This window comes from Fusarium redolens, assembly GCF_020744475.1.
Source record: "Fusarium redolens strain MPI-CAGE-AT-0023 chromosome Unknown BKA55scaffold_1, whole genome shotgun sequence".
Lineage (NCBI taxonomy): Eukaryota > Fungi > Ascomycota > Sordariomycetes > Hypocreales > Nectriaceae > Fusarium > Fusarium redolens.
This window is the reverse complement of record NW_025763664.1, coordinates 3,670,413-3,694,934: the sequence shown is the minus strand read 5'-3', so window position 1 is coordinate 3,694,934 and position 24,522 is coordinate 3,670,413. Positions and strand designations below refer to the sequence as shown.

Sequence of the window (24,522 nt, the reverse complement as noted above, 5' to 3'; positions counted from 1 at the left end):
ATAGTAATTGATGCTTCGGTTGAGGAACATCCGGTCGGCTTCTTGAGAAATCATCTCGAAGCGTGTTCAGAATGATTTACATAATGTTACTAATGCGAGGAGAGGCAGATTGGCATATGATGCATTGTTTTGAGTATATAGAATCGCACTTGCTCTTCACTACCTACAGCTAGCGCACAGTTCTAAATAATCCTCAGGGTCTATAAAGATTCGGGATAAAACATCTCGCATTAATACTATTAGCTTATACCACACCTATGTAGGTGGAAAGTTACAGATCTCAACTTTTGATCATTCTTAGACTCATAGTTATAATATTGCATTGCCACCGATAAGCTTACCTCCCTGGCAGGTTGGATAATCAATCCGTCAATGATTAACGTTCAAGACGCACAAGGAAGAACGACGTCGAAAGATCCGGCCGGAGTGGGGCCTTCTGGTGCCGAAGCACGTCGGATGTTAAAGTCGATTGAACCAATGAGAGGAAGGCCGAGTGACGGATTCAGCATTTGGAACCAACTTCTGTTAACAACTGCATGTCAGTATCTCCGGATAATTCCTGGCTCATACGGGCTGTAAGTCGGAGGGATTATCAACGGAGATAAATTTTAGTACCTATTTAAGATAACGTATACCTAACGGGTAAAACAAAGAGCTCCCATCCAAGACCTATAACTTAATATTGTCTTAATATCTGCCGCTCAATCTAGCAAAATTCGTCATTACTGTTTGTGCCAATGTCTTTAAAGCAGCTACGCATTGGCGTTTTCATGCCCTCGAGCGTGCAACTACTCGATCTGGCAACTGTCGATGTTCTCGCCTCAATGTCCAAGGAATACCTTCGCCTCCTTCCTCTCCCCGCACACATTAGTGAAATAGCACCAAGCACCAAGATAACCTATATCACATCGCCGAAGCTCTTCCCAGCCGTAAACTTAACAGCAGATCTATCCGTTCGTGCATCACACACATACGAAGATGACGACGTTGCTCCTGGCAAACTTGACATTATCGTCGTGCCTGGTACAGATCCAGCGGACAAATTTGAAGAGGCTTCGACGAAGTGGCTAAGAGACCATTTCAACACCGTGGGCGTTGATGTGTTATGCGTTTGTACTGGTGTTTATCTGTGTGGTGCCGCAGGTATTCTCGACGGCCGCCGGGTAAGTGGCCCCAGAGGGCTTCAAGATGAATTAATCCAAAAATACCCAAACGCGCGTTTCGTGGGAGAGGAGTATCGGTGGATTCAGGATGGTAACCTTTGGTCAAGTGGTACGTCTTCGCCAGGCCAAGTTTGAGCCAATTGCTTATAGAAACATCAGGGGGGATAACCAACGGCAACGATCTCATGGCTGCGTATGCTCAGGCACAAAACAAATATTGGCCAAACTCGATCTCTAAGCTGGGTGCAATGTTGGTCGATGTAGGCGATCGACCTCAGATATATCATCAGGGCCAGCGCAAGTTCTTTATAGTATTCGCATGGCAAATTGTCCGGGGCTGGCTTTTCAGCGTGGTACCTTTTGGGAAGGGCATGCTCAAGGTTAAGAAGGATTGTTAAGTAGTGGCGAAAATGCATCCATTGTATCTCACTGTAACTCACCTTAACTCATAATCCGTCAATGCAACACCCAGCTCTTTGGCACCCCACTGAGCGCAGAACCATGCTGTTGAAATCAATGTGTAACAACGGTGTTCGATTTTTATAAATTGTTGAATCTTCAGCTCGGATTCTCCGAACAGGTTTACACATAAACCTTGGAGTCTAAAAAGGCTCAATACCTTCAGTACAGAAAAAAACAACCATTAAAAGATTCTATGCAGTTTATACTGAGCTATCCTAAACTTTCCAAGAAAGTATCCAGTAATTCTAAATATTCATATCACTTAAGATTCAGCTTAAGTTTTCTTCTATATCCGATCCCCCCAGGAAGTACCTAGGTTGCCGTCCCCCAGGATTTAAATATATATATATATATAATCTTCTGTCACGGTACCCAAAATCATCAAGCAAAGGTTTGGTCCGAATTTTCCAACCTTCTCGAGCCGTCCTTTTTAGGCGGCTCTGTTCACAACTTCTTAGTGGAGCTTGCGGCGGGAAAATCTGCACCAAAGCGGAGACAAGGTAACCCTTGTTGCTGTGACAGCGAAGGACCCATCGCGATAAGAGCCTTTATCGCCAGATCTCATTGGTGGTGTCTGTGGGGTCCTTGTTGAGCCCCGAAAAAAATTTCGATGCTCTGGAGTTGCTTGTCGATTCTTAGTTTTCTTCTTTTGCAGTGAACGAGCGTCTCAAGAAAACTTCACTCTATCACCATTCTTCATCCTTTCTCTCACTTCTCTGTTTTTCTTGTTTCGTTCCGGCATACACTGTACCTTTCATCCTACATTTGAAACAAAAGTAATCACATAACCGCCACAATGTCTGCTGTTCCTGGTCCCGTTTACGGCCTCGAGGTCCCTCCCGGAGAGATCTTAATTCCAGCCACCATGGAATTCCCTGCCTCTGTAAGTTCTTCTCCGGCGCGGAAAACGCTTTCTTGATGCGATGCAATACGCTACCTTGCGCTGGCTCGCTTTTGGTTGTTGGCGCATCATTTGCGATGACAGTTCGGTATGGTCTTGACCTCAAAGTTCTAACCATGAAATCCTACAGTTCCGCATTACCATGGCTGCTGTTGACCCTACTGAAGAGCCCGAGGCCGATGGCGAGGGCAACGTTCCTACTGTTCCTCGATCCACCCTGCGCCTCGTCAAGCGCGCTCTCCCTGGTCTCGATGAGGATGAGGATGATGAGATCGATGATGAGTACATGAAGGCTCTCCTCGCCGGCTCCGACGATGAGGAGGACTCCGATGAGGAGGCCAACGGTGGCCCTAGCGATCCCGCCAAGGCCAAGAAGCAGAGGCAGGCTGCTGCCATCAAGAAGCTTCTTGAGTCTGCCCAGGAGGAATCCGATGAGGAGATGGAGGATGCCAAGCCCAACGGTAAGGCCAAGGGCAAGGGTAAGGCTACTGAGGAGGATGACGAGGAAGAGGACGACGATTCCGATGATGACAGCGAGGAGGGTGCCGATCTCGAAAACTTTGTCATCTGCACTCTCGATACCGATAGAGTGAGTCTACGAAAGCAGAATCCCAGAATTATCAGCTAACTTTCATGCAAGAACTACCAGCAACCCCTCGATATCACTGTCAACCACGGCGAAAAGGTTTTCTTCGTCGTCACTGGTACTCACACCATTTACCTCACCGGAAACTACATCATGGACGATGATGAGGATGAGGACGATGAGGACGAGGATGACTATGATCTTTCCCCCGATGAGCTTGAATACGCCCTCGAGGGCGACGAGAGCGACGAGAGTGACGAACTTGATGGTGTCCAGGACCCCCGTGTTCAGGAAATCGAGTCTGACGAGGAGGATGCCCCTAAGCTAGTTTCCGTCCAAAAGGGCAAGAACAAGCGCGCCGCCGAAGAGGCCACCGAGGGTCTTGACGAGCTCATCTCCAAGGATGATGCCAAGCTGTCCAAGAAGCAACAGAAGAAGCTCAAGAACAACAAGGGCGAGGCTGTTGCTACCGAGGAGAAGAAGGACGCTAAGAAGGTTCAATTCGCAAAGAACCTCGAACAGGGCCCTACTGGCTCTGCTGAGAAGGCCAAGCAGGGTAAGGCCACCACCGGTGTCAAGGTCGTTCAGGGCGTCACCATCGATGACCGAACTATTGGCAATGGCCGCACTGTTAAGAACGGTGACACTGTCGGTGTCCGATACATCGGCAAGCTCCAGAACGGAAAGCAGTTCGATGGTAAGTAACTAGCTCCCGCAGTATCTTCAGCTTGATTAACGGTTTGATAGCCAACAAGAAGGGCAAGCCTTTCTCCTTCAAGGCTGGCAAGGGACAAGTGATTAAGGGTTGGGATATTGGTGTTATTGGCATGGCTATTGGTGGTGAGCGCCGTCTCACTATCCCCGCTCATCTTGCCTACGGCTCCCGTGGTCTTCCCGGCATTCCCGCCAATAGCACATTGATCTTCGATGTCAAGCTTCTTGAGATCAAGTGAGCGTAGCATATGCCTCCACTCACTCGACACCAAGCCGACTGACTAGCTACCGACCTCGTATCATAATACCCCCTAAGCAGAGGCGGCACAGTTTGGCGACAAGTTGATGACGTTGTGACGCCTGTATTCCCCAGGCTTCTATATATCATATCTGCTGTCCCCCCGGTGTTGTTGTTTTGCATGCGAGGATAAGAGAGCCTCAGACTTGTACATTCTGCCGAGGGCCTTCGATGTTTAGAACAGAGATAAGGCGGCCATTTAGAAAGGCAAAACAGGAATGATGTGGCGAGGACCGTTCCCGTTGCATGACATGAATTGGCGTACGATAAAAAGGGTTATGGTTGCGCTTTGCTATTGATGGCGGGTTATTTTCCCTATACCTGAAAGATTTTATAAGGTTCTGCAGACAAAATACTATTTATTTCCTTTTCATTTGATGTTTGTTACCTGCCTCGATCCTTCTTTGTGGTGGTTTTATTATGAGCTTCATGAAGGAAGTCATGATGTCGAACCTCCTCAGCCCCTACTACCTTACCTTAGGTTCGTACATCTTCCTTCTGGACTCAAAGCCCTCTGACTCTGCTCCGTAACAACATTGCCGAGAGAAAAGCTCGAGCGCCATTCTCTCCGTATCTGGCGACTGCATTATCTTATTAAACGCGGCCTGCTCTCAGATGTTAATCGATGCAGTGCTAACTTTCTCTTTATCCACTACTCTGGAGCATCATGGCACCGACCCTGCTCAAGAAAGCCAGTCAACAATTCATACGTCTTTCCTCCTGCGATTCGAAGAATGTATTTGAAACATCTCCAGGATCTGAACTGAATATTGCAGAAGGCTCAGAAGCACAAGCTGCGCGGAAGTTTCGCAATGGTGGTTCCAAGAGATGGGGATCTTTTCGTGGTGCCTTCAAGAACATGAGAAAAAGCGCACGCAGTGGCAGGTTATCCTATTTGTCTTGTTTTATCCCACTGACATGTTGTAGGTGCCGAAGCATCCAAAGATACCCATGGTTCCCCTGAAGACCAAGCCAAACCCCATTTACTTTTCAGGTCTGCCCGAAGGCCTGAACGTGGAACAAGAAGTCCGGATGCAAAGGAAGTGATGTTAATACGAAAGTTTGGGTTGCAGCCCACAGCCATGGCATCCAACTCTACTTTGGTGATCCGAAACTCCCCAAAACGAGCACGAAGTTCCCTACAGCTGGTCAATCCTACCCCCTCCAGTGGACTAATCACTCCGCCCTCTTCTGAGGCAAGCGATACACTCACAACAGCCGAGGAAAAGTCCACAGCGAAAACGTCGATGGAATCATCTGCGCTGCCAAACTGGGAAATCATGGATAGGCGATACAACAGGCGAAATCCATGGACCCGCTCAAGCCCCGAAGGCCGCGCCCTCAGTACTATTCCCGAAGCCAGTGTTGTTCAGGCTCGACCTACGATTGCAACCGTAGAGAGAGCATCTGCCGCCAAGATTTTCCTCGAGACTTATTTCAATGAACTTCTCTATAAACCAAATGCAAGAGCTCTGCGGGGCCAGTGCCTCGAATCTCAGTTGTGCAACTATTTGCTAATGACACCAGCGGAGAAGGAGAAGATTCGGGTGCAATATAGAAGGCAGGAAACATGCCATCTCAGAGAGTCAAGGGCAATGAGGGCAGGCTCTTTAGCTTACCATGGAAAGCAGGACTCCTCCCCCTTGGTCAACAACTATGAGCCGCTGCAAATCCTAGGTAAAGGCAGTTTCGGAGTAGTTAGACTGGTGCGTGAAAAGCCTGCTCCAGGACATGCTTTACCCGGCCAAGTCTATGCTATGAAAGTCATTCGAAAGACAGAAATGCTACGGAACAGCCAAGAAGGCCATTTGAGGGCTGAGAGGGATTTTCTTGTGGCTTCTGAAGGATCACAGTGGTTAGTACCAAAGCTGACCAACGCTACAAGACGACTGACTGACTGAAGCATCTTCTCAGGGCTGTTCCACTGATTGCCAGCTTTCAAGACACAACGAACCTCTACCTGGTGATGGAGTACATGCCTGGTGGCGATTTCCTTGGATTGCTCATTCGGCAAAACATTTTGCAGGAACCCATTGCACAGTTTTATATCGCAGAGATGATCCTTGCTATCGAGGAGGCCCATCGCTTGAATTTCATTCACCGCGACATAAAACCAGACAACTTCCTCATATCCGCGACTGGCCACTTGAAAATATCTGACTTTGGGCTAGCATTTGATGATCATTGGTCCCACGACGCAGCATACTATAATACTCATCGATATTCCTTGGTCCAAAGACTAAATATGAACATCAATGGTGACGAGACGGATCAAAAAGGTAGTAAGGACCTCCTGAAGCATCTTGAGTGGTACCAGTCCCTTGTTTCAGGACTTGACAGGCATGGGAAACACCCGCTGGCGAGTAACGAGGACTTGCGAAGTCTTATCGGTTGGAGAAATCGACACGGCAACCGCACTGCTGCGCGTTCCGTTGTTGGCACCAGTCAATATATGGCTCCTGAAGTCGTTCTTAGTCAGAAATATGACGGGAGATGTGACTAGTAGAGCATCGGCATCATCCTGTATGAATGCCTGTACGGGCAGACGCCCTTTCTAGCAGAAGAAGGACGGAAGCAGACGAAACAAAACATTGTTGTGAGTATGCCCGTAGCAATCTTGAACAAGGTAAATGACTGACAGTTGCTGCAGGACTTCAAGAAGAACTTCTCGTTTCCACCTAGACCTTTCGTGAGCGACAAGTGCAAGGACCTCATCTGCCGCCTGATTCAAGAGAAGGATATTCGGCTGTGTTCAAGGAGGTACCAGGTCAAACATCGGGATTCATTCAAAAGCTACGTGTTCCCCGATGACGCGGAAGATATCAAAGCGCACAGGTGGTTCAGAAACACGCCCTGGGAACGCCTACAATCAATGCCTCCTCCGTTCACTCCGAATCTGAAGAGTGATGAAGATGCACACTACTTTGATGAATCCGAACCATTTGAAGACTGGTCTGAGTCGATACCCTCGGGTATCTTTCTCAATTCGGAAGATGTCAAAGAGTTACTTTTTGGGTTTGATACCCATGTACATGCAAAGGCTATAGAGCTTATCAAAATCCCGTTCGACGCGGCCAAGCTTCGGAGTATAGACCGTGATATTGATGCATCAATGGAATTTCAGCCGAGTGAAAAGGCTACACTGAAGCAGTTTATCAGATTCTACGGCCATAAAGAGCGCAAACGACCAAGAGACATGTTGCTTCGGGACAAGGATACCAGAAAGACTTCATTGAGAATTCGAAAAGAGACGGCTTTCATGGGCTATACCTGGCGTCGGATGAGACCTGGTGGATACATCGAGCCAAAAGTAACAGAGATGCCCGATATGGACGAAAGGCAGGTTTTGACACCGAACATTGAACATTGAGCGTTGAACAAAAAGCAAAGGAAGCCGGTATGAGAAGAGAAAGTGTTCAGGCCCTCAAAATCATTGAGAGTAGTATTACGAATAGACATTAAGTGCTAGGCCTTGTTGGCATGTGTACCTTTATCCTCATCCTCATTTCATCATCCTAGTCCTATGCAGAAACATCAAATCATTACCATAATATTGAGTGTCCTTCATTGCGATTTGGACCTTCGGTCGGTATGGCTGTACGAACCAGACTCTGTTAACGCAGCAGGGTCACCAGATGCCACAGCTTTGGCATTGCGAATCTCCCACTCAAATTCTTTGAGGGCCCGAATCTCCCAAGAAAAGAAGAGTAGCGAGAGCAGGCCATCGATAACACCAGCGACCAAGCTAAGACTGCTGACCAGCATGAGGACAAATGCGACATAATTCTCGGGACTGAACCAGACAGCAACAAGACATGCTAGCCAAACAAGCAATGCGCCGAAGAAGTGCACCCCCCGCCAATAGCGCTGGCGAATCTCGCGAGCATGATACTTTTGGATCATCCCCAGAATTTCATCATAGGTGGACGCGTGAAATGAATCGCGATTAAAGAAGCGACCTCGCCTAAGCTGGGTATCGGGATCCGCAGTCTGCGCTGCGTCACCTGAGTGAATGCTGCTGGCGGGGCTACTGGGGGCTAAGTATGCGCCAGTCTGGAGAGCAGCAGATGGTGTTTCGGAGCGGGGATCAGCTCTGATAGCCAACGGAGAAGGAGTATGCTGGACAAGTGTGGCTTGAACAGCAAAGTGGTCGGAGAGCGAACAAAGGAGGTCAGGATGTCGCTCAGTCATTGAAACATGAGCCGACTTGACTATCCAACCAGAAGCTGTAGCAGGAGCATCGGGGTCGATGCCAGTCGAGGCAAAAATGTAGTCGAGTCGCTGGCCTTGAGGATCAATCGTATCGGGTGGGACCTCGCAAATATCGCCTCCCTTGAGCCGGTTCTGCTGGTTTTTATTCCAGCGCCATGTATTATATACGGAATTGCTAGTTGCGCCGTTCTCGAGGAGATTGAAGTCGGCTGTCGGTAATGGGCGATGGCGATCCTTCTCAGATGGATGGTAGGCAGGACCAAGAGCGCTGTCAGGGTGTAATTTGCGCCAGACGTCATGAACAGGCGCATGTGCTGTGATTACACGGTGAAATATGGATAAGGGTAGCATGTTGAAATCACCCATGCCGATAACGAGATGTCCACGCTCAGCAGCGCCGCGCAAAAGCTTTGAAATCTCCCATGACTGCGCAACTCGATGACAATCGTAGGTACTCACGGGGTCGGGCTCGTATGGGGAGTGAGTCTAAGAATTCAAGTCAATCAACAGATTGAAAAGTGATATAGCGGATCCAGACTCACATGCGTGTTGAAGATCTCGATCACGTCCTTTCTCCTTGATCCAAAGCGAATTTTGGCGCAAGCAACACCCTTGCCTACATACCAGTCTCCTCTCCAAAATGCAGTTGGACGTCCATTGAGGGGATACTTGAACATTGTACTCTCCTCGATCGGCCAATGACTCAAAATGGCCAGGCCGCCACCAAAAGCACCGCTGTGGTAGAACTTTCCATAGGGGAGAATCTGGCGAGTGTGATGCCGAATGGCTTGGTAGTCCTCCTGTGTAAAACATTCCTGCAAGGAGACAATATGCGGTGTAGGGACAGCATGTGCAATTCTATGACCTATCTCGTCAAGTCTTGCAACTCGCTGGGTCGATATGTAGCGAAGACCCCAGCAGTTGAGGGTCAAGAGGTTGATCTCAGAGGGAAGACTGTGAACATCATCATTGTTGACGGCAATGGTGGAAGGCGTTGTGACATGCTCAGCAGCGTCACTTGCCACGACCATGGCGCCGGTGGAGTATGCGGAAGTAATGGTGACTGATATGTTTCGTAAATATCAGACCGTCGGAAAAAGAGAGTGAGACAAGGGACCGGGCATGGAATAAGTTTTGGATCTCGGGTTGCAAAGTGGAAATGTTGAACGTGGCGCGATGCCTCGGCTGCTGGATATTAGTTAATTAGATGAGGGCACCAGCCAGGTGTCACTACTATTAGTGGTAGAGCCTAATAGGCGTAAAACAACGATAGTGCAAATTAGTTACGATCGAAAACAAAATCCTAAAATGAGAGAGATGTGATGGACGGTCACCGCCAGGAAAAGGAGTGAGAACACGCGACGCGAAGGAGTCTAATGTGATAATTTACAGAGCACCAATTGAACCAATGCCATGCCTCCTTCTTATTTGGGGAAACTGCCGGTACTTGTGGTCGACCACCCGGACCATCCGCTCCAACGAGGGGCCGATACCTGTGGGGCTGATTACCGAACTGGAGGTTTATAGATACGGCATTGGAGATAGACTCCGTTAGCTGCGTCCCTTCGCTGAGGTGTTTTTGAAGCTTTGTTTCAATTGGACTTTTCTACGGAGTAAACTGGCTGTTAAAAGGCTACTAACTTAGTGGGGCTTAAGACTATGGCTTTGTTACATGGCCTCAGGTTGCAAGAAAACCTCAGACTTAAGTACAAGATGGATGCCAAAACAAACTCATCAAAATGCTCCCTGAGTTTAGACTAACTTACCTAAGTCTTTTTATCACTTAGGATCAAGGTCCTAAGGTTTCTGGCCTCCTCTAGCCTACCTAGGTACCTACTTTAAACGCTTTCAACTCTCGTTTCGAACTAAGATAGAAGCTTCCAGGAACCCTACAATTCCGCTGGTGAAATAAAGTTACCGCACCATAAGATTCAAAGCTTCATCCTTCTTCTCACTCTTGTTCTCACACTCAATCTCAGCTGCCACATGTCGAGCTTCATCATTGGTTCGGTACCCCTCATCAAACTTGAGAGGCGCCCTGCGTCATTCTTGGGTATCCATCATAGAACCATCTCGTACAGTCCAGGCATGTGTGGAACTCTTCACTTGTAGCCATTACATCTACCTAGATATATGTTGGCTCTTCCATGTTAACTTCCACATGTCTATTTCAACCAACGCCTAAAGTCTATTCAAGAATCTCATTTTTCTAATAGCCATAACCTTCAACTTATAACTGTTTAGCCACATTCGCAATGTCCGTAGTTTTTGAATCTCTTCTCATCAAGTTCAAACCCATCCTGGTTGAACACCCCGAATCCCCTCCGGCTTCTTTCTCATCTGTGACTGATCACCTCAAGTCAATTCCCGGGGTCGAGTCCGTGTACCTTGGCAGGCCCCTCGAGAAACCTGACTACTGGGTTTTGGGTATCCGTTGGGCTTCGCGCCCTGCCTATGATGCCTTCGTTTCTGGCTCCGCTGCCACCGACTGGCATGCCTCTTTGCGCGCCCTGCTGACTGAGCACCCTATCGTTAGCCCGATCGCAGAGTATACAGGCCGTACCGAGCTCGCTCTCCATGCACCCATTACGGAGTTTTGTACTTGTTGGGGTGCTGATGAAACCTTCACGGAGGATAACATGAAGCCATTCGCCATTGCTTGTGAGGAGGGCGATTTGGCTGGGCTTCATGGCTTGGCTTATGGCGAGTTTGTACAAGGAGAACATGAGAACCCTTCAGTCATTCCTGGCCGAGCATCCAGGCTGTTGATGGGTTGGGATAGCAAAGAGGCCCATTTACAACACAAGAACAATGGAAGTGGTAAGTCTTGTTTCTTGATGTTGACACGCTAATAGCGCTGACTGAACTGCGCCATAGTAATTGACGATAACGTATACTACCTGCTTGCTCGGAACAAGAGCCTTGAAATAGTGAGCCATCTAGGAATTTTATAGAGAGCTTGAGTAACTAACATCCCATGTAGTATCACGTCCCTTTCAAAAAGCTCTAAGAGACTCGGCTTCAGGGCGCCCAACGTTTGCAGATAATATCAGATTGTCATTGGATTAAGTAGAGAACAAAATTAAACTGAGTCAATGCGCCGTCGAAAATCAAATACCTTGAAAGCTGTCACTTGTCAACGTGAGGCTCTCTCTTCCTGCCAATAAGCCCCGTCTTGTTTCCGTATTCGTCCCGATGAAATGCGAACCCATCCTTGACACCATTTCTATGCCATTCAGTCATCCAGCGACTTTTCTCACCACCCCTTGGAACTTCAACCCAGGTGGGTGGAATCGCCTTCTCAAACTTCTCAATTGTACCCGGTGGCCTGATATCGCCCTTCTTTTGCACCGCCAAAACACACTGCATCCTCCTTTTAGCCTCTCGATATCCCTGCAAATAGCTTTCTGTTCGTCCTATTCCGTTGATCGCTCGAATGTCATCGTATCGGTACCAAAAGTTAGATACGATGTTTTTCCGATTCTGCATTAGAATTACAAGGTTAGAAATTTAATTGCTGCTGGATCTGTTTTGCACCTCACCAAGTCGAGAGTAGAGCATGTACAATGCCATACGGTTGCATTCCTCCGTTCCGGTAATAGTCACAAGTCGCTCGTTACTATTGTCCTGCGGCTCGTTGATCTTGATCACACTGTTGCTCATTTGACGGATCTCGTTGATCTTTTGTCCACCCTTGCCGATGATGGCGCCGACCATGTCGTTCGGGATATAAATCTGCTGTGTGATGGGCCCGCCGGGTATAGCACCGCCCATGGGCTGAGCTTGGGGAGCACCACCATGAGGTTGAGGACCAGTGTGAGGGGCCATGTGCGGTTGGGCGTGGGGAGCTGCGCCATAGGCACCTCCTCCTTGCGCACCACCATAATGCATAGGCATGGCAGGGTTGGCTTGGGCAGCTGCGTGCGGGTATTGCTGAGGATAAGGCGCGGGTGGCATATGGTGAGATCGTCGGTCGTTGTGGCGGCCGTAATTTTCACTTCGTCCGTAGTGGCCTGAGGCAGGTTGGGGTGAGTAGGGAACAACTTGCATGCCACCTGGGATCGATCCAGCAGGGGCGCCGCTGCGGGTTGCGTAGGCAGACGCAGCAGGACCTCCAAACCTATCATTGAGCTGTTCGAGGAGGGTGCTGCCAACATAATACGTTGCGATATGGACAGCGTCAGCGACACCCATCACTACCAGCGATCTCTCGCTTGACATAGGCAAACACGAGTCAGAAGCGTTCAACCGAGCACCGGATGCCTCTTGGATCTCACGAATACGGGCACCACCCTTACCAATGATGGAACCGATTAGAATGTGCGGAATGAGCAGTCGCAGGGGGTATGTTTTTGAAGATGCGGTTGAGGATTCGTTGAGGGGTTCGTTGTTCAGTGTTCGGATGATCAAGCCAAAAGCCTAAATTGATGTTAATTTGTAAATCATGAGTCAGAAGAATCGCCATACCTTAGCTACAGCGTCCACTATCCCGCTGACAGTAAGAATACGTTCAACGGCCCCCTTTTGGTAGTCGCTGACTGTGCACTTAGCGTTGGAAAGCTTCCTGATGTTGGAAACATTCTCGCCTCCCTTTCCAATCACGGTAGCTGCCTCTGGGCTCGAGATAACAGCACGAATATGAATCCATGAGGTCTCGTCATGAGCAGCAGCAGACGTAACAGCGTTGGATGCAGAGGCAGCAACTGTGGCGGCAGCGGCAGCCTTAGTGTCAGATGCATGGTCCAAAGTGGTATCGTCATCATCTTCAGACTTAGGGGCTCCGTTGACCTTATCATCGTGGTCCTCTGCAGGGACTTCGGTGGGAGCTTCAGGTACCTCAACATCGTCGTCGTGCTTGTTCTTGTCGAGAGCAGGTCGCTTGGCATCAGGCTGATCACCAGCGCGTGAGGGCGAAGAAGCTTCTTCCAGGGGGCGCTTGGCCGACTGGGTTGGTTGTGTTGGGGAAGCAGACATATTGAAATCGTTATGTTCACGCGAGTTTAGTCTTTCTGACAATCGACAATTTGAAAACGTCTCGTTCTTTCTATTGTTCGTCTTATATACACTCAGGGGTTTTCGAAGGAAAACGTGCTGGTGTAGTGACTCTCGCTGGGTGTGCTTCGGTGAAATACTCGTGAAGTGACTGGTGTCGCGCAAAGACGATGCGTGTTGCGGGCTGAATGGAAGGAAGAGGGATTCGAGTTTCGGGCTCAAGGGCGGGTTCCAGAACTCTTTCAGCGGGCGTCGAGTAATTACCCGGAAGATCTCCTAGATATAGGCGGGAGAGGAAGGGCGGAGATGATTGTCTTGTGATGAAGATGTTGAATGGTGGTGAGGATAGGTGAAGCGATCGATACTGGGACGGACTTCTTAAAAAGCAAAAAGAGGCAGTGCTCAGCTCAAACCTTCTGACCGGGACTCGAGGTTGATTGATCGCAAAAGTTTCCGGGGTTCTGAGCTCGAGCGCAGAATCTGGAGCACGAAGTATCTCGTCGCGAAGCGTCGGAGGATGAGAAGCGGAGACAAGAGAAGCAGTTTCTGAATGGATCGGCGCGCGGTGTTTTAGAACTTTCGCTGTCGCAATGGATCCCAATACCAGGGAAGGACCAATCCAAATCAATCAGAAGAGAGAAAAAGAAGAAAAGAAAACCTCAGTAACGATTGCGAGGAATCGCTGAGAATGGAAAACGAGGATCTCACGAGAGCAATGGCAGGTGAAAAGGGGGAGAGAGCGAATATGACACGACAAAAGGTCGATCGTTTGGGGTGAGGAGATGGGAGAAAGCCGGAGAAGTAGCCCTGCGAGGGTCCATCCTGGGAAGGCATGGAGCGCTGGGAGACGTCACGTGCACCACCTCGATTTGGGCTTGAAGCTTGGGCCACAAGAGCTCAGGCACTCCACCGAACGGTGGTACTAGGTAGGTAGGCATGTAAGCTAGAGGAGGCAAGAAAACTCAGGACCTCTATCCTAAATGATAAAAAGACTTAGGTAAATTTAGTGTAGATTCAGTAAGCCTTAGACTAGTTATTTTTGATACCTTGTCTAAAGCTTAGATGTTTTCTTGCTCCCTGAGGGTAGGTACCTAGTAGGCAATCACATCCTACAATATAACTACTTCTGGCACTGCAACCTTCTTTCTGATAGCCGAATGAGCTTCAAATTTCTCATAAATATATGCAGTGACTAACATTATCTGGTTAGACTTGAAGGCTTCCGATTAGTTACATCTGGAACGACAATTGCCATCATTGTACAACTCCTTGAACGCGCGGAAGTGACTTATCTCTTTCATTGGCTGATCAGCTGAATCCGCACATAGGTATCTCCGTACCTACGATTCTTAATTCCGCTAGAGCTTTAGCAAAGTAACAACCCTTGCCCATTTCTTGAATCAGTTGCGTGAGCTTTACGACAATGGACTACAGATCGCAGCCTACGGCAGCAGAGGAGTACACAACCATCATTGATCAGACATTAAGGGAACTCCAAGAGAGAGTTCGACATCATGAAAATGAGCTGGAGAAGGTATGCACGCGCCAAAAACCAACATTATACCAATGGCTAATTGTTACAGCTTCGTTCAGAGCAGAGCCAACCCTCAGAGTCTGTGGCTGGACAGGCGCGTCTCATCCAGGCGGCCCTCAAAGAGGTGACAGAGTCAGATCCCTTTCTCCCCTCGCCAGGGTCGCTGTTACCGACGCTGCTGGCGTTCCGCAAGACTCACCAGACCATTCAAGAGTCCATAGCCTATCTTGCTTCGCAGCGTGTGGGCCACGAACAACTGTCGCGTCAGCTTGAGGCGGATGAAGCGCGTCTCAAGGATCAAAATCTCCTCAGCGATGCTCTGACTGCGCGTATACAGTTGCTACGCGATGAAGTGGATGCGGGTACTCACGTCACTCCACAAGAAGGGGCAAAAGAACTATTGCAAGAACTCAGAACTAAGAAAAAGTCTTATGACAGAGAGACGTCCAAACTTATGAAAGTTCTCCTTCGGTTCATCGATAATCATCTGGCGCCAATGCTTGCGGCAGAAGAGCTAGGGGGCCCTGTGGTTGGGGACCTTATAGGTATTGACGGAAACGATTTGGCTGCCGGGTTCAATGCGCAAGGCAAACTCAGGAAACCAAAGGACAGCGCTGATAAAGAAGATAAACGGCAGCGCAGAATCGATGAGATTTGGGGACAGGCTACCGATGGAGGCACGGGGCGTCAAGACGAGATTACAGCTGCAGCTGCAGAGATGAAGCAACTAACAGAGGAGCTGCTCAACACGCTTGCTGAAGCACATGGCAACAACTCAGCATCCTATGTGCAACTGTCACGAGAATCTGCGGCTGCACGGTTTTTGGTGAGGTCTAAGGTTGCACAATTCCATCCCAGAGATGCAACAAGGCTCAGACTGGTTGATTTCGGACGAGATCTAGAACCCTGAGTAGTAAAATTCTATAATAAAAGCTTCGAGAATAACCCCTCATGTCTCATTGTTATGTTTCTGTCAAGTCACTTAACAAGTTAATATTCCTAGCTTACATAGCATAAAAGCAACCACTTAAAAATAGGCTCTGCTTATTGGTCAATTCTTTAAAGTGAATAGTCGCGCTAGACATGAAACGCCAGAAGCAGAAGAGATGTCAGGTTATGTCCCTGATATACACAGAGTAGATATCTTGACACTTGTAATGAATTATAATATTAACAAGTCCAGAATACCGTGGCCATATTTCCGAAAGCCCAGGAGCATTACTACAAGCCTCAGGCTACGGTAACATAGTAGGAAGGAATCTGTATTCCTCGTGTTCTCGACGGCCGAGCGAGCGTTACCCACCCAACCGCGTCGCGTCTGTCCTGGCCCAAGCTGGCTGGTTCTTAAGCTCCAGCCTCGAAAGCAGTATCCACGACAATTGTTCTCCATCCTCCTTCCTCATATTCAACAATGACCTCTGAAACTCTCGTCCCCGACAACTCTGCCGTTTCTTCACCTCCCGCCAAACGTGTCAAGACTGCCGCTACAATGGAAGGCCCCCCACCCCTACAGATTAAGAAGCTTTCTGAGAAGGGTCGTCTGCCCACTCGTGGTAGTGCCTTTGCTGCCGGCTATGATATTTACGCTGCTCGCGACACAACTATTCCCGCTCGTGGCAAGGCGCTAGTTGACACTGATATCAGCATGGCTGTGCCAGCCGGAACCTGTAAGTACCTAGGCAGCTGAAGCCCTGATCAACTACCTCAAGGCCAGCTACCTGACAAACTGATGAATACAGATGGACGCATTGCCCCTCGATCCGGCCTCGCTTCCAAGCATTTCATTGACACAGGCGCTGGTGTCATCGATGCCGATTACCGCGGTCAGGTCAAGGTCCTGCTTTTCAACCATAACGAATCCGACTTTGAGGTGAAGGAGGGCGACCGCATTGCTCAACTTGTTCTGGAGCGCATCTACACCCCCGAGGTTGTCGAGGTTCAAGAACTCGAGGAGAGTGTTCGAGGCGCTGGCGGCTTCGGCAGCACTGGTTAGACCGTCAAGGAGGATGAGTCTCATGAATTAATGAATTGGGTTTTGGGCCAATGGAATAGACCTACTGTAAAGCTTGTGGAAGGAACGCCATCCAAGTGAATTATTTGACCCTGAAAGATAGATGGGAAACCCTTGAATGGAATCATAACCAGACGCCTATTCTCACACCCTTTCTACCTATTTCTATTTCATCTTTGCTGGTTTCTTCTATAGTGTCATTGTAACCTTACATAACCCCCCCCCCCCCCCCCCCCCCCCCCCCCCGGTCTAAATTGCCTTCGCATGGTATTGCGTCGCGGGCGAGCGTAAGCAGTCCAGATTCCTCACAAGTTGAAGCTCTGCCGCCTTGCTCTTTACGAGATGCGCCTTGGTTTGGTCAATTCGATCCTCATCTTTCATGTCGCCCGTTGTTCGTTCAACCACCCTCTTCATGCCCTCGCAGGTTTTAGACAGAACCTCATGCATACTGCCCAGGACCTTTTCTGCAGCGCGTGCAAGGGGTAGTTCAGCAGCCGATACAGAATCGTCGCTAAGCCAGCTGGCGCTATGTCGCACCTGCTCGTCGGCGTTGAAGACAGCCTCACGCATGCGGATTACCATAAGAGCGCCAAACATGTCGCCTGTGCCACTGAAATAACAATCGATTGATGGGAAGACAATCTTGAAAAAGCGAGCTTTGCCAGTAGTTGTCATAGTTGAACCAACGACAGAGAGATGCGAAGGCGGATGGTCTGGCGCCTCAAGGTTGACTGAAGTAATGACGACATGAGGAATCTTGTACTTGTCGTGGAGTACTTGGATAGCCTTTCGGAGACTGTCCATGTCATGGATTTTGACTTCGGAAAGTAGCCTTTTCATAACATCATTAGTTAGTGTCTCTAAAATATTAACAGACGCTTAAACGTACTCGGCCTCGAACTGGTTTGGAAGAATCAGATCCGCATCATGGATGAGCCTCTTGTATGCTGGCACAACTTCCTCAGAGACGTATATCTTTCCATTGTCACCCATAACCGGATCGAGAGCCCAGAAGAACTTGCCAGGTGTTTGCATTGACTTTTCCTTAAGTTCTCGGCCTATCTTACCGACCGTGTCGACGGCTTCAGCGCCTGGGATATATCCAGAAAGCATCACGTCAAAATCATCCAGGTACGACTGTTTTAGTCCTTCCCAAAGATCCATGATCTCCTGTGCCGAAACTCTCGTTCCCTTCCATTGCTTATAGCCGGTATGGTTGCCTTTACAGGTGAAGCCCGCGAGTTAGAAACACGGTTCATCATATTGCTTCATCGATCAAGACGACATGAATACTCACTGAACTGTACGGTGTTGAGAGCTGCGACGTCACATCCCAAAGATTGTAGCACAAAGACGGCAATCTTGTTACCAACATACCTAGTGCATATAAGTCACCGTAACCCCGAGAGCAAAGAGATAGTTACCCAGAGACAACCTACAACAACAAACTATCAGTCTCGGCTCAAAATGTTTTTAAAGAGTGACAGGATATTTGATGGCGTACGTACATGGCTTGCCACGGCGAGAACCCGCGTATCGGGTATCGTTGGGGTGATGGACATGATACCAAAAGCACCAATTCAATCTTCGATCTCTCCTTGATACACTGCAAGCGTTTTGAAGAGAACTCTACGCAAGCCTAGCCAAAGATTTCCCTTGTATGCCTGGGGGTGTGAGAGACGTCACTGAACAAAATCTCTCGGTCGACGTCAGCGGACGATCCTGCGGTAGAATCTTAAAATACCGGAGCCTAATGAAATGGGAAGTCTGAGGGTTAGTTGTGAAGACCGAAGGAAAAGAAGAGAAAATGGGAATCTGACTCAAGGAGATAGGTTAGTTCTAGAACTCGATTGCGGCGTCTTTTGAGCTGTATATCGCTCGATATTAGTCACAAGTTAACTTGAAGAAATCGGGTTAAACCTGGAGTATCAACAAGCTACCTACCTGTATGTACAAAGTTTAGAAAACAGAAACTTCAGAATGCCTACCTACCCAATTCCGACCTGAGTAACAAAGCGAGTTAATTAACTCAATTGCAGCGAGAACAGCCTTGTCTCCACGCCCTTCAGCTGATACCAAAAGGTTACCAGTGACTTCCATTTGGTTGTGTGCCCCGCCAGCGTCTGATACGATGCAGTCATTGCCCCGCACCAGGCTTCTTTTCTAAGCCAATTAACTCCAATGAGTAATGGCTTCAGGTATAGTATATATGCTGCGAATAGCTTCAACTTGTAAGCTGAGCTTGCTCCGAATATACGATCTGACATCTTACTAACAGACGTGCAACGTGGAACGATCGGGTTGCTTAGTATCGGAATATGAGCATATCCTGGCAATAATAAAACAGTACATTCACAGACATAATATCTCCGATGTAGGAGGACTAGTGTTGTGTCATGTCAGTATCAATTTTGAGAAGTACGATCTTAAAATATCATTTATCGTCAAAACTGGTTGGTCAACAAGGGACTAAAGCTCCTGACTCAGTACCCTTGTATTCCCTATCTAACCTGTTCGTTTACAGTCCTTTCCCTTCGCACACCCCTTTTATGCCTACAGAAAGACTTCCAATAAGCAGGCAAAATTCTTGGTATCTGTGTTTCTTGCATGGCCCCGATGGTGTCGTATTACATTATGGCAGTCCTCTATTCCTCATCACCGATCTTGGGAGCAAGATAGAAACGCAGGTGGCTTTGACCTCCAAGGTCGTATTCAACCAAGAGGGGCACTTCATTAGAGAGCTTGATCTTGACCTGCTCGGAGAGGCCAGCAGCCTTGCAGAAGTTGACCAGGTACTTAAGGGAGAAGGTGAGGGCGACAGGCTCGCTCAACTCAATTTCGACGTTTTGTTTGGGTTTCTCGACATCGGTATGGCTTCGAAGAGTCACTGAGCCGTTACCAATATCGCCATTGCATGCGAACTTGACACCGTCCTTGGAGGCCTCAATCATCACTGTTGAGCTGAGTGTTAGACAACAATTCGGTAGCCAAATATGAAGCGAGCCTTGCGAAAACTAACCTGATTCTGACATAGCCATCAAGTCGGTACAGATGCGACGAAACTCGGTAGAGGGCATTGCAATTGTAGCAGCATACTCGGTGTCGGGAATACCCAGGTGCTCCTGGTCAATGTCCATAAGCTTGAGGTCATACTCGCTGATACGGTCGTTCTCAGGGCTCTCGAATTGCAGATTCAGCACATCAGGGCCATCCTCAGCCTTGAGCGTAAGAACGTCGTTGCTCTGAGCAGCGCGTAGGACTTTGGTCAGGGATGTGAGGTTGACGCCGAGGGAGATGTTGCGGTCGCAGCGGAATGGCTCGAAGGATTCAGCAGTTAACATCATGGAAACCAAGGCCACATGGGAGTTGTCCATGGCCTGCAGCTGAATGCCACTGTCATTGCAGTCGAAGTTGCAATCTTGGACCAGGTCCTTGATTGCATCGACGACTTTCTTCAGAAGATCAGCTTGAGCGAGTCGTGCTTCCAACATCTCTGTTTATTTGTTAGCATACCACTGATACATTTCCTCACGGCACGTGAAGCTGCGACGCATATAGAAAAAGGGCGGGGTGTTCGTTGGTGGAGGTGACTGACTGATTGAAAGGTTTCCTGGTAATGAGTGGGTAGAGATGGACAGGGAGTATAAGCAAAGAATAAGTGAACAGAGAAGCTCGCAAAGCAAGGTGTGTTATGGTTATGGAAGGAGTATGGGAGGTTGTCTGGTGGATGAAATGCGAGATGCAGATAGCAATGTGCTTTTGTCACGAAATTGCTAGGCTGCTTTACGCTAGCTGGCAGGTGGGGAGTCACTTAACGCGCGACCATGAAACACCCGACGCGTCGCGTTTTGGGCGGACGCTTCTAAGAGGTAGATAATTGGAAAGCCCCACTACTCACTAACTCTGTACCTAGCCTCAGGGAGTAAGAAAACTCAAAACCTATCCTAAGTGATAAAAATATTTAGGTAAATTTAGTGTAGACTTAGTAAGCCTTTAGACTAATTATTTTTATCACTTAGGATAAAGGTCCAAGTTTTCTTGCCTCCCCTAGCCTAGGTATGTCTGAGAGCAAGAAAACTTCAGCCATTAGATGAGAATGCCAGAAGTAATTAAAAAGGCCTCCGACGCCTACTAAACTTACCCAAGCCTTTTGTCGGTTAGGGTTGAAGTGTTACATTCGAACCGAATTTTTTTAATTTTTTTTTTCCAAAACTCCAGATTATGTTTTCTATGTCTTGATATAAGATCATAGCTTGAGAGGGGTATATCATTCCCAAGCTTAGTGACGTCCCTGTTATTCCAAAATATGGATGGATGCCTAGGTACTACCTAACTGAGAGGTCCTCGGTCCCTTGGCTTTTTATCCGACAGGTGTGAACCGCAGAAGTATCTTTGTACCCAGGTAGATTCTCAGGCTCTTTCCAGTTCTTAAAGCTACCTGAATCATTGTTACCTCCCCGAGTACCTTGGTTAGGTATAGAACGACAGAGGGGAATGGTACCGGAGTTGTCCATAAGTATGTGTAACGACCTGTTATGTATACCTACTAGCTAGCTACCTATCATACATATATTGCTAAGTGTCCCCCATTATCATTTACATCGAACAAAATAGATCATTAGATAGGAACGAATGGTTTCCCAGGAGACCGATTTATAGCGCATATGTCTTGCAGCTAGCTTCCATAAGGCAACATTGGTGTGCGATTGAACGTCGTCCAAAACCCGATCGCCTAGAATGATGATAGTGGGCAAATAATACAAAACAAAGTCCCCAACCCTGAACCTGAAACGCCGCAGCCATCCATGGCTTGTCTATAGAAAAGTGCCGTTTATAGAGAATTGTGCGTGTCGTCGTAACGCTACCTGTGCTTGACATATTTATCTGTCTGTGGAGCTCGAATGTGAATTTTCATAAGTCGATAGCAAGAATAAGAAAACGGTTCGGAGTCGGTTCAGACGATTGTTTTGTACTTGGTGAAGGTGGGAGAAGGCGATAGAAAAGTGTTGATGATAATGATCGTGATGTTGTTTGTTTCATAAAAATCGATACCCCTACATTGACACAATCCGACCTGCCGGTGCGCTGGCACGAGTTCGAGGTCGTAGGTTAATAACTGTCTCTAGCTCCCGAAGCATACCCTTGGTTGCATCAACGTGCTGTCGGGCAAGGGCCTTTTGTTCTCGTTCTTCCCGAACTTTGACTATTCTTTCTTCTCGTGTGAGCATGCTTCGCGGCCGTGGGAGAGCAACGGCTTCAAAGACTTCAGGTGCCTCCTGCTCCATGGAACCAGCATACTCAGAACTAGGCGGAGACTCGCCTGTCAATGCTTTGAGCGCTGCTGCAGCCCCACCGTTCTCGTCCACAGTAGTAAGCCCACTGAGAGAACTAACAGGCGACAGCAAAGTACTCATGGATGAGAGCCTCTTCTCGTTTCTATCGATGCCGAGTGCCAAAGCTGCCCTGCCCTCTTCCCACGCGGCCATTAGATCTTTTAGATCCATGCCGATGGACTCATATTGCGCCATTAGATTCGGGCCGAGCTCCGAGATGTCGTTCGAGTCGTTCAGGGTCCTGTCGGATTCTTCACGAAGCAGTTGCAGTTTCGCTTGTAGGCCTCTGATTCCGCTTGATAGTGAGTTAAGTTTCCGAAGTTGAGCTCTCCAGCGCTCCCGCCCAGGCGTAAGGGCGTTCTTTGGCGTAGGGGAAGATGGAAAAGCTAGAGAAGTGTGAGCAGATGACTAATTAATGAGAACCTCCATCGTATTCTTACTGTCTTGCTCGCTGAGGATGCTCTGTAGCCTAGCATGAGCAGTTTGAGTTGAACTGTTTAAGCTCAAAAGAGACTCTACAGCTGTTGTCCAACGAAGCAAATCATTTGCATCACTGTTGGCATCCAGAGCAAGTAGAGCGCAAAGGAATAGTTTCCGTATGGTGGAGAATCGAGCAGCGAGAATTTTCAGGGTTCTCAAGGATTCAGGATCGTCCAGATCCTCATCACTTAGTCCTTGACGGGCGTCTGACATGTCGAAGTCGGTAATGTCGTATATATCGTAATATTTTTCCAAGTCTGTTTGCTCCGCAAATCCGTTGACAACTGTACAAACCTGGTTGTAAGACTCAAGAACCTCTTGGAAAGAATGTCTCAAGGCTTTGCGCAGTCTGACACAACGCCGGGTTTGGGTACGGTCTTCTATACGGCTGATTGGTGGCAAGGGAGCGCTACTGTGAATTGTTTAGCAGATGCTGTCACATGATAATGAGAGACGTACAGTCTGTAACCTCGAGATACCAACTCGACTTCCTGTATGAGAGAGAGAGCTGCACCTGACGCACTGTCAAAGTTGTGTGAGTTTTCAACAAAAGAAGTGATCTCAGACAGTGATTGCGATCTTCGATACCGGAGCCATTGTCGCTTCATATAAACCTGGCCAAGCAGGACTGCCGCTGCGCAAAGAATGAGAAGAAAGACCAGTCTCTTCTTCGTAACGCCACTGCCAAGAACCCAACTCAGAACAACGGCAACCGCAAGAGCGGCAAGAACTGATGCCAGAATTCCTTCCGTTGACAATAGGGATTCGTCTTCGTTCGGTGGCGGGCTAGGTCCCCTGTTACCTAACTGCGACTGCCCCAGCCCGGAATGGCCACTTAGAAGCTGAGACGCAATGATGGTATATCGGAATTGTTCGAGGAATTTGGCGTTGTCAGCTCGGTCGATACTCGCTGCAACTGCAGCCTATGGCACGTGGTTTTAGCAATTGTTGATTGGTTACACCAGTTCGAGGTAACATACTGAATACTTCCTGCTAGCAGATCGCAATGAGGAGGGCTTCGGGACTTGTAAATGAAGCCCATTCGGAGCCTTATTTCGGAACCTTGGTTTAACTAAAGGTCGACCAGTGGGTGCGAAAGGAGATGGACTGGATGGTGGTGATGGGCTTGATCGACCAGCGGATGAATCAAGTTCGGGCGTTACTGCACCGGGCGCCCAGTCGGCCTGGGGCTCATCTCCCCCATCTTGAATTATGTTAGTCCACATAGGGGAAGAGCGATATGGCGCGCAAGGGAGAATAATGCTCACCTCTGAGGTAGTCGGCGAACGGGGTCTCCTCATACACCACGGGCTCCATCTAGCTTCTCTGTGACGTAGTCGGGGTCGATAAGAAGTCACACAGAGCCATCGAGCGGTGCTGATCGATGCAGAGTGAAAGTGTCGTATGTGATGTCTTGTTGTGATGTTGATTAAATCAGGACGAATATCGTGTTCAGGAGAAGGCGACAAGCAGTATGTACGGATTACGGAGTATTAGACGAACGCGAGCAGGGACAGGCTGGTTCCTTGATGTTGCCAATTAGGGGAGCTCCACGCTCACCGTAGTGGCCAGCCGGAGCCGCGGCAGGGATCTTGTGGCTATCAAGGGCCTGTCAAAACGATGGAATGCGCCGCAACCTCGACGGAAAGTATACAAACCCCGGAAGCTTATAGTCTAGCCTTGTCAGATGTAATTTTGAGCCGAATCGATACTATTTATGCAGTCAATATCAGAAGACGTAATAAGATGCAGGGAGACGCAGGGACGACCACAAGACACAGCGTATCAGCATACAGCAAAAGGGGCTCTGGGGCTTTTGAACACATCGGTTCTCCA

The 24,522-nt window shown here is 48.5% G+C and overlaps 11 protein-coding genes across 11 annotated transcripts; 6 read left to right on the top strand and 5 right to left on the bottom strand.

Moving 5' to 3' along the window:
• Nucleotides 1-648: 648 nt before the first annotated feature.
• BKA55DRAFT_36146 (class I glutamine amidotransferase-like protein) lies at nucleotides 649-1,728 on the top strand. Its single transcript, XM_046185854.1, has 2 exons — nucleotides 649-1,272; nucleotides 1,323-1,728. Exons 1-2 carry the CDS (start codon nucleotides 738-740, stop codon nucleotides 1,559-1,561), a joined length of 774 nt encoding a protein of 257 aa, XP_046056933.1. The 5' UTR covers nucleotides 649-737; the 3' UTR covers nucleotides 1,562-1,728.
• Nucleotides 1,729-2,214: 486 nt separating this feature from the next.
• Nucleotides 2,215-4,497, top strand: BKA55DRAFT_550776 (uncharacterized protein). Its single transcript, XM_046191301.1, has 4 exons — nucleotides 2,215-2,508; nucleotides 2,657-3,115; nucleotides 3,167-3,809; nucleotides 3,860-4,497. The coding sequence occupies exons 1-4, from the start codon at nucleotides 2,422-2,424 to the stop codon at nucleotides 4,063-4,065; spliced, it is 1,395 nt and encodes a 464-aa protein (XP_046056932.1). The 5' UTR covers nucleotides 2,215-2,421; the 3' UTR covers nucleotides 4,066-4,497.
• A 294-nt stretch (nucleotides 4,498-4,791) lies between these two features.
• Nucleotides 4,792-7,494, top strand: BKA55DRAFT_683227 (kinase-like domain-containing protein; the record flags this gene model as incomplete). The annotated part of the gene is made up of 5 exons (XM_046198469.1): nucleotides 4,792-5,002; nucleotides 5,052-5,979; nucleotides 6,039-6,598; nucleotides 6,683-6,720; nucleotides 6,775-7,494. 5 exons carry the CDS (start codon nucleotides 4,792-4,794, stop codon nucleotides 7,492-7,494), a joined length of 2,457 nt encoding a protein of 818 aa, XP_046056931.1.
• A 194-nt stretch (nucleotides 7,495-7,688) lies between these two features.
• BKA55DRAFT_588669 (Endonuclease/exonuclease/phosphatase) lies at nucleotides 7,689-9,367 on the bottom strand (the record flags this gene model as incomplete). Its single annotated transcript, XM_046194830.1, has 2 exons — nucleotides 7,689-8,822; nucleotides 8,879-9,367. The coding sequence occupies 2 exons, from the start codon at nucleotides 9,365-9,367 to the stop codon at nucleotides 7,689-7,691; spliced, it is 1,623 nt and encodes a 540-aa protein (XP_046056930.1).
• Nucleotides 9,368-10,591: 1,224 nt separating this feature from the next.
• On the top strand, nucleotides 10,592-11,346 carry BKA55DRAFT_683225 (uncharacterized protein; the record flags this gene model as incomplete). The annotated part of the gene is made up of 3 exons (XM_046198468.1): nucleotides 10,592-11,156; nucleotides 11,214-11,266; nucleotides 11,320-11,346. 3 exons carry the CDS (start codon nucleotides 10,592-10,594, stop codon nucleotides 11,344-11,346), a joined length of 645 nt encoding a protein of 214 aa, XP_046056929.1.
• A 500-nt stretch (nucleotides 11,347-11,846) lies between these two features.
• On the bottom strand, nucleotides 11,847-13,310 carry BKA55DRAFT_496041 (uncharacterized protein; the record flags this gene model as incomplete). The annotated part of the gene is made up of 2 exons (XM_046186340.1): nucleotides 11,847-12,755; nucleotides 12,804-13,310. 2 exons carry the CDS (start codon nucleotides 13,308-13,310, stop codon nucleotides 11,847-11,849), a joined length of 1,416 nt encoding a protein of 471 aa, XP_046056928.1.
• A 1,203-nt stretch (nucleotides 13,311-14,513) lies between these two features.
• On the top strand, nucleotides 14,514-15,887 carry BKA55DRAFT_602476 (uncharacterized protein). The gene is made up of 2 exons (XM_046196559.1): nucleotides 14,514-14,862; nucleotides 14,912-15,887. Exons 1-2 carry the CDS (start codon nucleotides 14,752-14,754, stop codon nucleotides 15,770-15,772), a joined length of 972 nt encoding a protein of 323 aa, XP_046056927.1. The 5' UTR covers nucleotides 14,514-14,751; the 3' UTR covers nucleotides 15,773-15,887.
• A 101-nt stretch (nucleotides 15,888-15,988) lies between these two features.
• BKA55DRAFT_550765 (dUTPase-like protein) lies at nucleotides 15,989-17,080 on the top strand. Its single transcript, XM_046191300.1, has 2 exons — nucleotides 15,989-16,529; nucleotides 16,602-17,080. The coding sequence occupies exons 1-2, from the start codon at nucleotides 16,274-16,276 to the stop codon at nucleotides 16,853-16,855; spliced, it is 510 nt and encodes a 169-aa protein (XP_046056926.1). The 5' UTR covers nucleotides 15,989-16,273; the 3' UTR covers nucleotides 16,856-17,080.
• A 35-nt stretch (nucleotides 17,081-17,115) lies between these two features.
• On the bottom strand, nucleotides 17,116-18,840 carry BKA55DRAFT_550763 (Ribokinase-like protein). Its single transcript, XM_046191299.1, has 6 exons — nucleotides 18,694-18,840; nucleotides 18,382-18,623; nucleotides 18,298-18,308; nucleotides 18,171-18,250; nucleotides 17,763-18,093; nucleotides 17,116-17,705 (listed from the first exon to the last, which is right to left on the bottom strand). The coding sequence occupies exons 2-6, from the start codon at nucleotides 18,433-18,435 to the stop codon at nucleotides 17,123-17,125; spliced, it is 1,059 nt and encodes a 352-aa protein (XP_046056925.1). The 5' UTR covers nucleotides 18,436-18,623; nucleotides 18,694-18,840; the 3' UTR covers nucleotides 17,116-17,122.
• Nucleotides 18,841-19,046: 206 nt separating this feature from the next.
• BKA55DRAFT_550749 (proliferating cell nuclear antigen, N-terminal domain-containing protein) lies at nucleotides 19,047-20,848 on the bottom strand. Its single transcript, XM_046191298.1, has 4 exons — nucleotides 19,893-20,848; nucleotides 19,398-19,826; nucleotides 19,162-19,326; nucleotides 19,047-19,104 (listed from the first exon to the last, which is right to left on the bottom strand). The coding sequence occupies exons 1-2, from the start codon at nucleotides 20,362-20,364 to the stop codon at nucleotides 19,519-19,521; spliced, it is 780 nt and encodes a 259-aa protein (XP_046056924.1). The 5' UTR covers nucleotides 20,365-20,848; the 3' UTR covers nucleotides 19,047-19,104; nucleotides 19,162-19,326; nucleotides 19,398-19,518.
• A 1,079-nt stretch (nucleotides 20,849-21,927) lies between these two features.
• On the bottom strand, nucleotides 21,928-24,003 carry BKA55DRAFT_532764 (Mysoin-binding motif of peroxisomes-domain-containing protein; the record flags this gene model as incomplete). Its single annotated transcript, XM_046189382.1, has 5 exons — nucleotides 21,928-22,592; nucleotides 22,647-23,098; nucleotides 23,146-23,609; nucleotides 23,667-23,890; nucleotides 23,955-24,003. The coding sequence occupies 5 exons, from the start codon at nucleotides 24,001-24,003 to the stop codon at nucleotides 21,928-21,930; spliced, it is 1,854 nt and encodes a 617-aa protein (XP_046056923.1).
• Between the last annotated feature and the right edge of the window lie 519 nt (nucleotides 24,004-24,522).

Excerpts from the sequence above, each read along its gene's own strand:
- BKA55DRAFT_36146 (XM_046185854.1), top strand. The coding sequence starts at position 738 with ATGTCTTTAAAGCAGCTACGCATTGGCGTTTTCATGCCCTCGAGCGTG. Across the intron at positions 1,273-1,322 it reads TGGTAACCTTTGGTCAAGTG|GGGGGATAACCAACGGCAAC; the intron begins GTACGTCTTCGC and ends TAGAAACATCAG.
- BKA55DRAFT_550776 (XM_046191301.1), top strand. The coding sequence starts at position 2,422 with ATGTCTGCTGTTCCTGGTCCCGTTTACGGCCTCGAGGTCCCTCCCGGA. Across the intron at positions 2,509-2,656 it reads CCATGGAATTCCCTGCCTCT|TTCCGCATTACCATGGCTGC; the intron begins GTAAGTTCTTCT and ends GAAATCCTACAG. Across the intron at positions 3,116-3,166 it reads GCACTCTCGATACCGATAGA|AACTACCAGCAACCCCTCGA; the intron begins GTGAGTCTACGA and ends CTTTCATGCAAG.
- BKA55DRAFT_602476 (XM_046196559.1), top strand. The coding sequence starts at position 14,752 with ATGGACTACAGATCGCAGCCTACGGCAGCAGAGGAGTACACAACCATC. Across the intron at positions 14,863-14,911 it reads ATGAAAATGAGCTGGAGAAG|CTTCGTTCAGAGCAGAGCCA; the intron begins GTATGCACGCGC and ends TAATTGTTACAG.
- BKA55DRAFT_550765 (XM_046191300.1), top strand. The coding sequence starts at position 16,274 with ATGACCTCTGAAACTCTCGTCCCCGACAACTCTGCCGTTTCTTCACCT. Across the intron at positions 16,530-16,601 it reads GGCTGTGCCAGCCGGAACCT|ATGGACGCATTGCCCCTCGA; the intron begins GTAAGTACCTAG and ends TGATGAATACAG.
- BKA55DRAFT_550763 (XM_046191299.1), bottom strand. The coding sequence starts at position 18,435 with ATGTCCATCACCCCAACGATACCCGATACGCGGGTTCTCGCCGTGGCA. Across the intron at positions 18,094-18,170 it reads TCTCAACACCGTACAGTTCA|GCAACCATACCGGCTATAAG; the intron begins GTGAGTATTCAT and ends TCACCTGTAAAG. Across the intron at positions 17,706-17,762 it reads CCAAACCAGTTCGAGGCCGA|GCTACTTTCCGAAGTCAAAA; the intron begins GTACGTTTAAGC and ends TGTTATGAAAAG.
- BKA55DRAFT_550749 (XM_046191298.1), bottom strand. The coding sequence starts at position 20,364 with ATGTTGGAAGCACGACTCGCTCAAGCTGATCTTCTGAAGAAAGTCGTC. Across the intron at positions 19,827-19,892 it reads GATGGCTATGTCAGAATCAG|TGATGATTGAGGCCTCCAAG; the intron begins GTTAGTTTTCGC and ends TCAGCTCAACAG.